General features: G+C 33.5%; 1 protein-coding gene across 1 annotated transcript; it reads right to left on the bottom strand.

The window, feature by feature from the left end:
• Positions 1-2,880: 2,880 nt before the first annotated feature.
• LOC131596507 (probable E3 ubiquitin-protein ligase RHG1A) lies at positions 2,881-8,604 on the bottom strand. Its single transcript, XM_058869168.1, has 6 exons — positions 8,270-8,604; positions 5,582-7,300; positions 5,405-5,455; positions 3,677-3,775; positions 3,438-3,581; positions 2,881-3,322 (listed from the first exon to the last, which is right to left on the bottom strand). Exons 2-6 carry the CDS (start codon positions 7,220-7,222, stop codon positions 3,191-3,193), a joined length of 2,067 nt encoding a protein of 688 aa, XP_058725151.1. The 5' UTR covers positions 7,223-7,300; positions 8,270-8,604; the 3' UTR covers positions 2,881-3,190.
• Positions 8,605-16,549: the final 7,945 nt, after the last annotated feature.

Here is a 16,549-nt window from a genome sequence, read left to right as displayed (position 1 = left end):
AACTACTCTTTGAATTCACTTTACTTCTATTAGTAACATGTTTTTTATTTAATTAATAAATTAGTAGTATGAATTTGTCACACTCACACATAATCAACCACTTGCGTTTAGGGGTGATCAAAACCAAACCAACCCAATAGAAAACCGCAAACCAAACCAAACCGAAACCGCAAAAAACCGCATTTGGTTCGGATTAGTTTGAGTCAGTTTTTACAAAATCGCACGGTTCGGTTCGGTTTGCGGTTTGTATTTTGTAAACCGAACCAAACCGAATCAAACCGCACTATGTTACAACCTAAATTTTACTAACTCATATCCAACCCAAACTTAAACTTATTATACATTAGCATTATGATTACGAACAATTTTCTCATCCTTACACATATAATTTCAGTCCCGATCTTCTAAAATCTCTAATAACATTATCGCACCTTCTTTGCCACATATATCTTCCCTCTTCTATAATCTCTACTCTCTTATATTCTTTCTTTTTCACCTTCTTATTTTTATGTAAATGTATCGTATTTCAGTTTCGTTTTTATCGCATATCTTCTTCTCTAATCTCTCAACACTTTTTTTCTTATTCACTTTCACTAATCTTTCGTCTCTTCTATTTTTTTTGTTTCGTTATAATAATTTTTATATTGTTTTATGCTATTATTTTATGTTTAATATTCCACTTTTGTCTAATTTAATTTTTACATATTAAATGGAAAATTGTTGTCAAAATATAACGAGTTTTGTTGTTATTTGATAGTGTATGAATGTATAAATACAAAATTATGTTATCATCTATATGTGTATGTATGGCTCAATAAAATATTTGTAAAAAACCGAACAGACCGAACCGAACCAAACCGCATTAGTTTGGTTTGGTTTGGTTCGGATTTTTTTAAAAGCCAACCGAACCAAACCAAACCGCACTATTTTTTCTCTTGCGGTTCGGATGATTTTTTTCGTCAAAACCGTCAAAACCGCACCGCGAGCACCCCTACTTGCGTTGGACCAAAAATGCAAAATATGTGTTTTTTTTAAAGGATAAAATAACAAAATACTAGTGTCATAGTTTTGATCAAAAAGTAAATAAATTTTCTTTAAATTCTATCTCCATGGATCTCCGTGGAAATGGGGATGGAGGAAAATATTCTCCTGTCACAAAGATTGGGGATAGGAAAAAATTTGAGAATGAAACAAAGAGCGGAGAAGCATCCTTCGAACATTTTCTACTTCGTTGACATCCCTATGGGAGGTGCACCTTATGGTAAAACTTGTAATTTGGTTAGACTAATAATAATTTGTACTAGACATAACTCAATTCAAGTGAAATCTCTTATTTCGTTCATTCAAACTCAATATAATGAAGGTGTTAGAGGCCGACTAAATTCATCCATTCAAACCTAACACGATGAAAATGTTGTTGACAGAATAAATCCACCTCTTCAAACCCAACAAAATGAAGATATTGTAGGATGCAATAAAGACAAGTCAAAAGCCGCAATTAGGCAACTGGCAGCAAATTGCAATAAACCTAAATTGTGCACTGTTCAAAAAACTCAACAACATATCTTGAATAGACCTTAATATCATCATAAAATATGAATTGGACTTAACTCAATCATATGAAACCAACTTATAAGTGATGGGTCGTAAAAGGAACATCCGCGTTAGATTAAGAGTGTAATCATACAAGTGAGAGAGACATCACATATTCACCAAAATATTAAAGCATTGAGTATATGAATCATCTCATTTATAAAATGTTTAACCTCCACTTTTTCAAGAAATGTAGAATTTCCAACCCACACTTGTATCTCAACAATCTTCCTCTCAAGTCAGAGTTCATCCCTCACTTTTATGCTCTCATCAAGCAAAAATTCTTTCATTCACACGCTTATATACTCCCTCATTCAAACCATCAGCTCTAATATCACTAATGAGTCAGGAGGAAAGCACTCAACATATATGCTCCCTTATATGCTCCCTCATATCTCTAAGTAATCAACATAAAATTTCCAACAATAACCAACAAAATGTTGTTATATTTACCTCAATCATAAAATTGTAAAAACCATGCACTTCAAGGACTTTCCAAGAGCCAAATGTGACCATGCCTCACTTCCACATCATATGACTAACTCAATTATGGTTGTATGTCGATCATGTATTCACAATGAGTTCAAACACACCACTATCAAATTTCCTTCACCCTCTCCAATTCTTCATTTCCTAAATCATGTTCTTTTTTCTCTAAGAATTGTTATGTGTACTTCAAAGTCCCTCTCTCTCTCTCTCCCTCTCTTCCTCCCTCCCATTTCTCTCTCTATTTTCCGCTCCCATAGTTCAATCAATATATTTTTTTAAAGTTAAATATCCAACTAATCTAACCAACTAATCTAAAGGAGACCAATTCCACCACAATTGCACCACCTACTTGCAAGAGCTCAATTTAGAGTCACAACAAAACTCTATAAACTTGGTCCAGTACACTAACAATTTTAGCAAATTTAAAACTAAGAACTTGAGAGGAACACACCCACAGAATACTCTCAACAAAATTTAAATATAAGACCTAGAGAGGAACACACCCGCGAGGAACACACCCGCGGAACACTCTCAGAATTCAAACATTTCACCAACAAACCAACTCCTTATCAATATGATATACTGCAGGCTTAAATCCTTAGGCCCGTTTAAATTTTCAAGCCACATTTAGCCATTCTTAAGAGAGTTTCTCTTCAAACAAAAAACAATTCTCAATTCACCTCCTATATAATCTAACCCATCAAAATACACTGCAGGAAGAATCATCCTGGTTATCCAATAATATACATATCATCAATCATATCAAGCATGAATCCAATATGAGCAATGCAAAAATAATTAACCAAATGTATAACAACCTTTATCAGCTAGAGTTTAAGAAAAATATTCATCCATCCAACACCAATCATCTCATGTTTCACCTTAACCGGGAGATAATCGGTTTCCCGAAAATAAACAAAAAATGATAATAAAGAAATTTTGGCTAAATTCTTAAATGGCCATTTAATAAGTAACAATGGCACCAGAAACTTCAACTTCAATTAAGCAGAATTTTCCTGACTAATTGTGCCGGTTTTCTTGACCCCTATGTGTTCATTCATCTTATCTTATAAGATAAAATAAAATATTCGAGACACGAATATCTCTTTCATGTTGCTAAGCCTGTTGTCTTACAAATGGGACACAGATTCTTGTGCATTAGCCACTGTTTGATACAGTCGATATGGTAATCATGCCCGCAGTCCAACGATCCGATATCATCTTCATTTTTATACTCCTCCTATACATATCACAGAATTCATATGGTAAGTACTAAGTACAACAAAACCATGTGCATAGCAATAGGAAATCACATGCATGCAAATGACAAAGAAAACAGTAAAATTATGTTTTACCTGACAAACAGAGCAGGGTTCTGCATCACTCTGAGAACCTGATTCATCAACTGAATATTTCTTCTGTTTCAAATGCCTCATGATGGTTTCCTCGTTCAATCCAGTACTCACGTTACCAATGCGTTCTTCAAGGGCCAGTAACTCCTATTTGATTCACAAGTGTAGCAAAATAAGGGGCTTTTAAATACAAAACAAGAGGAGTGTTAAACATTTTGAAATGTAGAAACTAGTTTTTTTACCTCATAAGACATGTTATCGACATCAAGCCGCATATCCCTGTGTCGGTCATGAATATCAGCAATTCCAGAAAACATTGAATGGTCAAGAATCATAACATCCTACACAATCAAAACACAAGTCTTAAAACAAGAGTTTGTACAAATATAACAAGTCAAATAGCTCACACAGCCTCAATGAGATGATAAACACAACAATTCATTGAGTTTTCAACCACGGAAAAGCTAATCGTCCGAACGCTTTAAAACAAGGGAAAATGTAATATTACAAACTATAAATAATGATAGTAGCAGAAATTGTAAGAACAATATGCTCCCAGCCACGGTAATCGAACGCCTATGGCTCCAAGCTAATACCCTGACACTCAAACTGACAAATGGGGTCGAGAAAAGCAGATAAAGGCAAAGCATGCAAAGAAATGGTCGGTAAGGGGTCTTGAATTCCCTCAAAATATTAGTTTAATATCCAAACATTTCATGGACTCCAAGAAGCATGCTAACACAAGTGCGTTAAAAAAATATAAAGATGAACAATACCCACATCCCATATACAATGATCAATGAGATTTGACATCTCATCAAAAGACTAATAAATTTCTTGATTCTATTCAAGAATCTATTTTTTATATTAGTTAGAATTCCTATATAACCATGACCTTTTGAACACAAATTTGGTGTGGGACTCTCAACACACCACTTTCAAACCCAGGTTGGGACTAGACATATAGAGCATGACCCAAGTGGTCAAGTAGCAGATGACCCAACAGATCTTGAATAAACTTTGATAACATCTAAATTTTGGGTTAGGACTAACTCACCCCTACAAAACTGGCTTGTAAGGAAAGGAATGTCCCCTTATAAAAACGTTTAGGTCATATCTCATCTAACGTGGGACTCTCAAGCTCAACACACAACTTTAACACCCAGGTTGGGACTAGACATATAGAACATGACCCTGGAGGTTTGGTAGCAGATGACCCAAAGGATTTTGGAAAACTATGACAACATCTTAAATTTGGGTTAGGACTAACTCACCCCTACAAAACAGACTTGTAAAGAGGAGGACTTACTCACCCCTACAAAACAGACTTGTAAAGAGAGGACTAACTCCCTCGCATAAACACACATGTAAGCCATACCACATTCAATGTGGAACTCTCAACAATAGTCTTAGGTAACATTTGATCAACAGGTTAGATGAGAACAGAACAAAACTATGGAAGATAACAAAAAAGGATATAACATTGGCTTGGTGGTTAGGGTGGGGGAGTAAACAAATGGTTTAGACTTCTATCACCACTCACAACATAATACTAACATATACTAACCTACTAACATTTTCCATTCCAAAAATAAAAACAATACAAAATACAAGTAAAATGGTACATCACAGTTGCATCAAAAAGGGAAGAGCCATAGCGAACAAAGAAAAAAGAAAGAACATATTTTGGCTTATAAGATGAAGTGTGTCTCGGCTCTGTAAGACTGTAAGCTCTATTTAGGGCTTACCTCTAACTAACAATGGAGGACAGGTATGGCCAACTTAACAATTTTACACTAACAGCTAAACATGTCAAGTAAACATATTGATTACTTTATAACTGAATAAGAATTGAACCATTCCTAAGACACTCTAGCATTTAGACAAACTAAAAACAAAATTTCCAAGAAAGTTTTACTAGATACCAGTGCATCGGTCAACATACACCATTAATATGAAAGAAAACTAACCTCAAACCGCAGGTTCCCACCCCTACGCATAAGTCCCAACACATTGCGCAGCTGCACAAAATATAAAGAATGTCAACTCCAAGAGCACAGTTATTCATAACAGATAACATAATGAAAATTAAAAGTTAGTGTTACAATAGTATTATCATAAAAGGGAATAGAGAATTGAATACATACCTCAGATACAAGTCTACTACTTCCTTCACCAGAAGAAGCAGCCAAGGATCGTAAGGAATAGGGAATTCCAAATTCAGTATCAGCTGACCTCTCCAACCATGGAGATGATCCAGGGTTCGTCGCCGATGGTGGTCCTCTTGATTCTGATGGAGTAGAAGGACCGCGCAATGTAGAATAGGTATTGCTTGAACTTCCACCTTCAGAACCAGGAGTAAACAAGGACCGGCGAACATATTCAGATAACCTGCGTGGATACTGCTGAGGATTGGGACGAGAAACCCACGCCGAGGCAGATGACGGATTCAAAGCAGGAGGATTTGGAGCAGTCCGTGATGAGGAAGCAACATTTCCAGGAACACTTAAATTTGCAGTACTCGAAGGTCGAGATGCATTTCGAACAGCATTTCTTAAATTTGCAGGTACAAACACCGGATGATCCAAAACTGAACTTGACGAATGGTTATTGGTTGAGCTAGAACCACCATTCCACCTGACGGATTGTAAACTCCTCGGTAAAGCAGGAACATGACTTAAATGCGGATGGCTTTGAGGAAGCAGGGCATCTACCGGTGGTACTGACCTCAAGTCCAGAGAATTATCAATAGGGTGAAACCTCGGCAACATTGGAGAAGATGAAGGAACAGTAGAATTCCTGATCACACTCCCATTTGAGAATGTGGGTTGAGGGAGAGAAATTTGTTGGCTTGCAGGGTTTACCCTCAAGCGAAAATTTCTGTGGAAGCCTTCTGAGCTTCCAGCAACAGTTGACTCTGGTATTGTTTCAGAAGATCCGTCTCCAACACTTAGGCCAAGTCTTGCATTCACCTGTTCTGCCGGTGATGATCGGTTGAAGTTGTTCATTGCATAATCCTGAGTAGGAAGAGTATTCCAAGCACTGCCATCGGTATGCTGACTATAGCTAGAACTTCCACCGTCAGAAGATTGTCCGCCAATTCCTTCACCCGCCTTTCTTTTACAAGATACACGACGGTTTGGGTCTAGAGAACAACCTTGCCTACCATCAGTCTCCCCGACAAAAACGCTGTTGCGTCCACCAGAAGGAAGCAAAAAAGAACCAGAACCAATAGTCGGTGGAATGTGCTCGTTCAGCTGACCACTCGATTTGGCCGCGTTAGAATGACCGACTTCCACATGATAGCTATTATCTCCGACATTATCTGCTAAAGCAGCATTTAAGTTGAGATTTTGCGGCACCAAATGAGGATTAGAGCCACACATATACATAGGACCTGCATTGACATTATCCAACGAAAAGGTATTGGATGGTTCGAAGTGCCTCTCTTCGAGTCTTGGACCAACTACAGCACCACTGTTTATCGGAGGTGATAACCGCAATTCCCTCTTCAGCTCATTGTTGTTAACTTCGTTTTGTGTATTACTGGAACTCGGCTCGCCTAAGCTCCAACCACTCAAGTTCTGCCATTCATGGTTTACAACATTCCCGTGAGACGGGTTCATATCACTTGGAGAAAGTATAAATTCAGGTATCCGATTCTCAGCCGGAGTCCGCATATTATTCCAGAAAATATGCTGATCAACTGCAGCATTACTTGATGTCGACCCACAATCAAACTCGAAGGTTTCAGACGAGGAACCAATTGTGCCTCTCTGCCCTTGCATTGAGAAATGTATAAATATAAATACAGTTAAATATCCGAAAACGATTCCCTCAATAAAACAATGCTGAGCTTAGTTGATCTGTCCAACAAAAAACACAACAATGATCAGTAAGATTGAAACTCGACACAAATTAAAGAATTCAATTCACCATCATCTAAAACACTTCATGTCACATAAAATTGTTATCATCGGAGAAACACGATTCATAATAATCCTTTCAAGAACGAGTTACAAAGGCAACAATCAAAAGTAAGGAACCATTATACAATAACATACAATACTTTTCTCAACTCAAGACACATTTTGATAGTAAAAATGAAAGTCAAAACAACATGAGAATGCCAAAGTAATCAAGAACAAAGTAGCTTGCATTGTCAGCACAAATTCTACTTCGACAACACGACACGAGATAACAAAATCAACATACTTCAATTCAATATTAGCATAGTGATACAAAAAAAAAAATCAATGTAGCTAAGCTTCATCATAGGCACAAAGTTCATCATGATATCAAATACGAAAGAATTTCGAAACCTCAATCACCATTACCAGTCAATCAAATAGAATCCTTTACAAAAACCCACTTATGCAGCAATGCCAATCCATAAGTATCAAAAACAATTTGCTCAAAAACCACAAGAATAAAAAGTACCAACAAAGAATAAAACATAAAGTCAACTCCTTTTTACAGTAATGAACAAAACAAAGACAAAAACCAGGATTTTTGCCAAAACCAGAAGTTCTATAGCAACCCCAAATTGGGTATAAACCAGGCAGGATTAAACATTTCTAGACCCAACAAAAAAAACCATACTTCATCATCAACAATCATGTTGAAATAATTGCAAAAACAAATAAAATCCCTAAATTGTTTTTTGGGAGAAAAAAAGGTGAATGTTTTTTTTTTCAACCAAACCCAGAAATGAAAAATGAAAAATGAAAATAAAAAACATGTAAAAATCAAAACTTTGAAAGGTTTTGAATCTAAGCAAAGCACAGAGTGATCAGAAGAAAGAGATAAAGGAAGAAAAAGTATAGGAAACTGACCAGATGAAAATGAAAGATGGTAGATCTATGAGAAAATCATGGGATGAGTAACTGAAAAAACAAGGAAAGAAGGCAAAGCCATGTTGGTTTTGAGGATGGTTTCTTGTGTTGTTCCTTTTCCAAACATGAAGAGGAAAAAGAGAGGGTGGTGGTGGAGGTGTTGTTGATGATGGTGTTGGTGGAGGAAGAATGATATATCTCAAAAATAAAATTGAGATATGAAAAATGAAAAATATTAGGAGAAATTAAAGAGGGTAGTAATTTTCAATTTATAAAAACAACCCAATTGTAGAGAGAGAGAGAGAGAGAGAGAGAGAGAGAGAGAGGTTAGAGAGAGAAAGTGTGTTCAAAAGTCATAGCTTTAGAGGGAGGGAGGTGGACACACACAAGACACAACACAAGCAGCTTCCCTTGCAACAAAAGATGTGAATGATATATATTTACCCTAATTTGAAAGTAATAATATTTTAATCAAATTTACAAATATAATATATATATTTGTGATTAAGACTAGATGCATTTTGAATAATTATTTTTACTAAAATATTATACAATATACTATTTCTTATGATTTTATCTATTTTGCGAAATTAACCTTTTAAAGATATGCGCAAAAAATATCTAATTTTTATTATAAATTATTGAATTTGAAATATTAAAAATAATATTTATGTATTTAAAATTTGATATGTTTAGAATATTTATATTTTATTAAGATATTTTATGATATAAAGAATTAAAATATATAATTTAATTAATATTATTTATTATTTATATAACTTTTGATTTAATATATTATACTTTGTATTTATGATAAAGAAAAATAAAGTAATATATAATAAGGGTGGATTAGTAAATTTATTATTCTTAGTTATTTATATATTTTTTAATTTATGTGAAAATAGAAATTTTGAAAATCAAATGTATTTTATCTATAGACCATCTAGATAAAACTTTAGGGGCCTTTTATTTATTTTCATTATAAATTGATTATGTGAATTAAATTATAGGATTTCTTCTTTTTATAAAAAGTAATATATTATAATACTTCTTCTAGATTCATTTGTATTAAGAAAAAAGGATTATTTTTACACTTTATAAGGACAAAGTTAGGTGTTTATTTTTCTTCTAAATATAATGGCCATTTCTCTTTTCTATTTTCTCTTTTTTATAAGAAATTTAGTGGTCATTTATCAAATTACTAAAAAATTAATTTAATATTCTTAAAATAATAATATTACATGTGAACATATTAATTAATATTTATTTATACCAAAATTTAATAAATTCTTTTTAATAATTTAGTTCATAGTACTAGAACTTTTTATTTATTATCAGTATTAGGAAAAATATTATTATTAATATTTATTGCTTTGAAATTGGTAATCTGACTAAAGGCATAAAGGGTGCCTGCTCTGTGCCCTTGTTTGGCAGCTTACCAAATATGTGATGTTTGTATTTTGTATGGTTCTTTCTTTTTCTTTTTTTAAAATTATTTATTTATTTTATATGGTAGGTTCTTCTTTTATTAAATTAAAATAAAATAAAAATTGAATTTTCTTTGATGTATATCTCTAAGTAAACAAAAATATAGCTGGCCTAGTATTCTAGTCAAATAAAAAATATATATTCTAGCCTAGTATTTTGTATTTAGAAAATGGCCTTGTATTATTATTATTATTTAAGGCAATTTAATATTGAGTAAAATTGCGATTTTATATTTTTTTTATAAAGAGAAAAATGTTATGGTAGCATTGAGTGTTTATATATTTTGGCCAACATAATATCAAAAATGATACTTTAAATATTTGGTCAGATTCATTTTAAAGATATTAATGGTCTAATATTTCAAATTATGTATTGGTGTGTGCAATTTTTGTGATGTATCAATTTCTTAATGAATTGTATTATTTTTAAAAAATATATATCATTCTTAACTCTTGGTCAAAAAATATATGAACTTAGTAAAAATAGTTAATTGTATTGAATCAATTATAATTATTCTTTGATGAAGATATTGAATTCAATTATGTTATTTTAAATTTTAAATGTATGATTATATGAGTAAAAAAATTGTATGATTATATGTTAGTTTTTTTGGTTCAAAAATTGTATGATTATTATTATATAATGTCACAAGTCATGTTTTAATTATTAGTGTAAATAATATTAAAGTGTCACTAAAATAAAAGTTACATTTTTATTATTATAATTTTTTTTAAAGGTAGCGTAAGAGTCTCATTGCATAAAAAAGAGAACCAACCTCACTTCTCTAATATTGTGTTTCCATTGCCTTCACGCCAAGCACCATTTTCTTTACCATCCACTTCACATTTTTATATTCATGTGACCCCTTTCTTTCTTTTGTATTTTTACTTTTAATTTCCCTCAACTCTTGTATGAGATAGGGTTCAACAAATTTTTCACAATATAATTTTTAGTAAAAAAACAATATCCATAATTTTTTAAAATAATTTTCATAATATCAATTCAATTTACTTACTAAAAAGTCAAATTAATTTGGTCCACCGTCGAACTTTAAGACCGCGAAGACTATCAATTAACTTATGCCTTATAAAATTTTAAAAATATTTTTTTTATAAAAATATCTCAATTTCTTCTATTTTTAAGATTTAATAAAATTTTATCTAAAATTAATAATGTCAATAAATATTGTATTAATTAAGAGAATATTAATCAAAATCAACTACATTTATGTTCGTTTTGTCTGTATTTTTTTCAAGGTGACCCAAGATTTTAAACTTGCAATCTCTAATATGTTTATTCCGTCTCATCTCATTATTTTTGGGTTTCCGCAACCACGGACATTTACATAAAATTTTACATTTTAAATTTAAAAGGTGCAAAATCCGCAGGCATTCTCTATCCTTTCTACATCTTTTTGCAGGATGAAACAAAGTTTTAGACTCCTACCTTAACTATATATATGCCTTGTTTCCTTCCATTTTTTCGAGCTTTTGTGAGACATATTTAATAACATTTAAATTTTAAATTTAATTATAGAGTGAAGGCCCATTTAGTCCCTCACAAAAACTGCAGAGATCAGATTAGTCCTGAAAAAAACTCTCTATTAGATTTCTTATAAAATTTAACCGAGTCGTGTTAGTCCCTATACTAATATTTTGTTAACTTTTTTTTAATTTGAACCATGACTGGACTGCCAGTGAAGACTCATTTTAGTCCTTCACAAAAAAGGGAGATCTTACAAAATTTAATCAAGCCATGTTAGGCCCTCTTTTAATATTTTTTTCTTACTTTTAAATTGTGAATGGATTCTTATTTTATTTTATGACGGTTGATTTGAAATTATTTATGAAGGGGGATTGTAGATAAATCATTGCGATATCACAATGTTTTTTATTTGTTGGGTTTATTAGTAGGCTTATGGGTGGGTGACTATGGTTTTTCTTGTTATGTATTCTTGTGTATTAGGTGTTGTTATTATTTCAGTTGTTAATGATCTTTTAGGAATGTTTAGTTATGCTACTAAAGTGGTTTAGGATAATTCTTTACTTTTGTAAATAATACTTGTGGCGAAAATAATACACATGGTATATTGGAAGAAAATTGGTTTATACTATTTCCCTTAGGTTGTGATGATAACAATGTATTTAACGAACAATTAGGTATACTAACATATGTTCAAGTGTGCAGAATCATTAGTCAAAGAATTTACTAGGTTCTGGCTCTGATGAACATATGAAGAGAAGCTTCAGATTATGAAAGATCAGAATCTGACGACTCAAATGTTGAATGATAAGATTATGATGTCTCATAACTAGGTAACTCACCTTTTGGTGGAAACTCAGACTCTGAAGACCATGTGCAAAGGAACTCAACCTTTGACTCATACTTAATTTCTGAAAGCAGATCTATCTTGTTAAGTTCAGACATGGTTTGAAAATAGGAAAAAAAACGTTTGAAAAAAATATTAAAAGAGGAACTAACATAACTCAGTTAAATTTTGTAAGGGATTAAATAAGAACTTTTTTCTCAGGGACTAATTTGCACTCTCCCTTTTTTGCGAGGGACTAAAATGGGTCTTCAGTGACAGTTCTGTCACTGTTCAAAAGAAAGAAAAAACCAGTTTGAAAAAAAAATATTAGTAGAAGAATTAACATGTCTCGGTTAAATTTTGTAAGAGATTAATAGAAATTTTTTTTCTCAAGAACTAATCTGACCTCTGCGATTTTTGTAAGGATGTAAAATGGACTTTCACTCTTAATTATACTTTTGATCATCTATTTTCACCGTTCATGATAAAATTGATCTTCCATTCTAATTTTGATCCCCACGTGTATTTGTTAAAGAAAGAGTGATAATGTAATATGTTTTAAATATCGTGATATACCGTTCCATATTAAAACAATAACTTAAATTGATTAATTATTGTTTAATTAATCTATGAAATAAATAATTTTTAAAATTTAAATTGAAATTTTTAAAATATTTTCTTATGATTATTTGATGATATTATAAATGATAATGGACAAGATTCGGTTACAGCGAGAGAAAAAACACTTCGAAAGATTTTTAAAAATTGTTTTGAGTTATGATAACCGGTTATGCAAACGCATTAACGGGTTATAGCTGTTTTCTATAGTTTTCTGTTGTTTAGTGGTAACCGGTTAACAAGTTGTGTTAATCGGTTACGTGCTCAAATTTTGACTTTTTCTTGTGCTTTAAGGTTTTGTTTTGTACATCATTTGTATAAATGTCTTGGAGACGTCTCATCTCAAAGTTAATAAAATTTATGATTCTCACCCTCAATTCTCTCTCTCACCCTAATTCTTTTTTTTTCTCTCTCACTATCTTCTTCTCCCCATACCATAAACCTCCATTGTTCACCAATTGTGTGATTGTATATTCTAACATTTGGCATCAAGAACCTTGGTTCTTATCCATAATCTGTTATGCAAACATGAATACTGTCTCCAATGATAAAGTTCCTACAAACCTACCTCTCCTTAAAGCGAAGAATTATGACAAATGATGGAAGCAAATGAATGTGTTCTTTGGATACCAAGATGTTTTTGAATTGATCAATAATGGGGTGAATCTCCTTGTAGAAAGTGCAACAGATGCACAAAAGGCTGCGCTCAAGGAAGAAAAGAAGAAAGATTACAAAATAATGTTTTTTATCCATCAATGTGTTGATGGTGACAACTTTGAGAAAGTTGGCGATTGCGGGTCAACAAAGAAAGCGTGGGAAATCTTGGAAAAGGCTTATGCAAGGATTGATAAGGCAAAGGTTGTGAGGTTAAAAACTCACAAACGACAATTTGAATTGATTCAAATGGAGGTAAAGGAGGCAATAAACTATCACGTAACATAAATTATGCAATTGGTGAACCAAATCAAGTATGGTGGAGAGATTGTTTATGAGCAGAATGTTGTGTCGAAGATCTTGCATTCTTTAACAACAAGATTTGACAACATCATAGTGGCAATTGAAGAGTCGAAGGATCTTCCAACGTTAAACAAAGATGAGCTTCAAATCTCTCTTGAGGCTCATGAGAGAAGGATGGATGAGAGGAGTAACGATAACGCGAAGGAAGAGATTGCTTTGCAAGCACGATCCAATGAGAAGAGCAAAAAGTTAAAAGGAAAATGGCCCATGAAGAGTAAGGGGAATTTTAAGAATTTTGGTGGAAAAAAGTCCCAAAATTCAAAGAGTTTGACATGTCAAAGGGGTGATCGCAGCTGCAATAAAAAATGGTGGTAAAAGTAACTTTAGAGATGACAAGAAGTTTAACAAGAGTAAGGTACAATGTTTTAATTGTCAAATTCTTGGTCATTTTGCAAGAGATTGCAATGCGAAATAGAGGGAATCTCAAGGAGATAAACCTAAGGTTGCTAGACAAAAGGTGGATCATGAGAATACACTATTAGACATAATCACACAAGGAAAATGCAACAATAGTAGGCTGCCGGGTAGTAGTTTCAACAGTTCAGAGAAAGCAGCAGAAACGTTTGCGGAAGAAAATTTTATGGTGACTGTGCGAGGAGTCTAATGCAGCGAAGAATGGTACTTGGATTTTGGTTGTTCCACGTATATGACAAGTATAAAGGATTGGTTTGTCAAAATCAATCAATGCCACGAAGAATAAAGTGTAATTCGCGGATGACACCACTTTAGGAGTCGATGGGATCAGTGATGTTTTGTTCATGAGAAGAGATGATAGACATTCCTTGATCAAATATGTATTTTATATTCCTGGAATCAAATATAACCTTCTAAGTATTGGTCAATTGCTTGAGAAGAGTTACAAGATTCGCATGGAAGAGAAGACTTTGCGTATTAGAGATGCAAATGGGGTTTTGGTCCTTAAAGCTCCTATAGTTGTCAGTAGAACTTTCAAGATTGAGTTGAGGGTGATGGAGCATAGGTGTCTTGCTATATCGGCAAGTCGAGATAAATGGTTGTGGCACTAGCGTCTTAGGCATCTCAATTTTCGAGATCTCAACGTGTTGCAAATGAACAGAATGGTAACCGGGTTGTCATCCATCAACATTCTAGCTAAGATTTGTGAAGAGTGTGTGAAATGGAGGTAACACAAGAGTAAATTCAGCAAGGATGCAGGTTATAGAATCAAGCATCACCATGTGATGGTGTATTCTGATGTATGTGGGTCGATGCAAGTTAACTTGTGTGGTAGCAATATGTATTTTGTCACTTTTATCGATGATTTTAGTAGGAAGCTATGGATATACCTAATCAAAAGAAACGGTGAGGTGTTTGAACTGCTTAAGAAGTTCAAGTCCATGGTTTACCGGCAAAGCAGTCACAAGCTTAAAGTTCTCAAAATGAATGGTTGAGGCGAGTATGTCTCAAATGACTTAGGGAAGTTTTATGATGAAGAGGGGATATTGCACGAGGTAGTACCACCCTATACACCGCAGAAAAATGGTGTTGTCGAGAGGAAGAATCAATTGATTATGAACAAGGTGAGAAGCATGTTAAAAGGGAAGAACTATCTGAAATATTTTGGGGAGAAGCGGTATCCATGGTTGCCTATTTGTTGAATAGGTGTCCTAGAAAGAAGTTTGAGAAGATAACACCAAAAGAGACATGGTCTGGATTCAAACAAAATCTAAACCATTTGAGAGTTTTCGGTTCGGTGGCATATCAACATGTTCTAGGTCAAATTAGAAATAAGTTGGATGACAAAGGGGGATAATGATACTCGACACTGGAGGTTACAAGCTATATGATGTTCAAAACAGGAGGATTGTGATCAGTCGGGATGTTTTAATCGACAAATTGAAGCAGGTGGAGCATCTTGTAATTGGTTACACGCAGACGTTAAACTGGTTATATGCAGGCGTTAATCGGTTACAGGAAAGCGTTAATCGGTTATACACACAATTTTTTGGATTTTGGAGAATATGAAATTGTAGAATAGCCATGCGTCAAAGCTAGAACAGATGGAAATGTAAGACGACCAACTAGGCAAAGAGGTTTTCCTCAAAGACTCCAAGACTTTGAGATATTCCATGATAACAAAATCAATGATGATGGTGATTTTGTCCATTTTCACTTATGGTCAAATTTGAACCCCTTAACACGGAAGAGGCATTGAGTGATCCAAAATGGGTTTGTGTAATGAAGAATGAGCTGGAATCGATTGAGAAAAATAGTACTTAAGAGTTGGTTGATCTATCAGAAGTTAAAAATTTGATTGGTGTAAGATAGGTCTATAAGGTGAAGGCGAATCACAAAGGTGAAATAATCAAGCATAAGGCTCGATTAGTTGCAAAGGGATTCTTGCAATGAGAAGGTATAAACTTTGATGAAGTATTTGCACCGATTGCTAGGATTGAAACCATAAGGCTAGTTGTTGGCATTACGAATAACGACAATTGGTATATCTATCAAATGGATGTGAAGTCTTCATTTTGAACGATCCGCTTGAAGATGAAGTGTAAGTAGAAAAACCCCTGGTTTTGTTGTGAAAAATCAATAGGGAAGGTTCTACAAGTTGAGAAAAGTGTTATATGATTTGAAGCAAGCTTTGAGAGCTTACAATAAACGGATAAATGGTTTCCTAGTAGAGGTTGGCTTCAAGAAATGTGTATCCGAGCATGATGTTTATATGAAGACATATGCAAGTAAAGGTGTGATCCTAATTTTTTATATGCAGAAAATTTGTAGATCACGCATGTAAACGAGATCAGTATTTCCAAGTTCAAGAGTGAGCTTATGAAATAAATAGAGATGAGCGACCTTGGTATCATGACATACTTCCTCGGCATAGT

The sequence above is a fragment of the Vicia villosa genome, linkage group LG4, assembly GCF_029867415.1.
Source record: "Vicia villosa cultivar HV-30 ecotype Madison, WI linkage group LG4, Vvil1.0, whole genome shotgun sequence".
In the NCBI taxonomy this organism is placed as follows: Eukaryota; Viridiplantae; Streptophyta; class Magnoliopsida; order Fabales; family Fabaceae; genus Vicia; species Vicia villosa.
The sequence above is the reverse complement of the archived record's forward strand: the minus strand, read 5'-3'. Positions and strand labels throughout refer to the sequence as shown.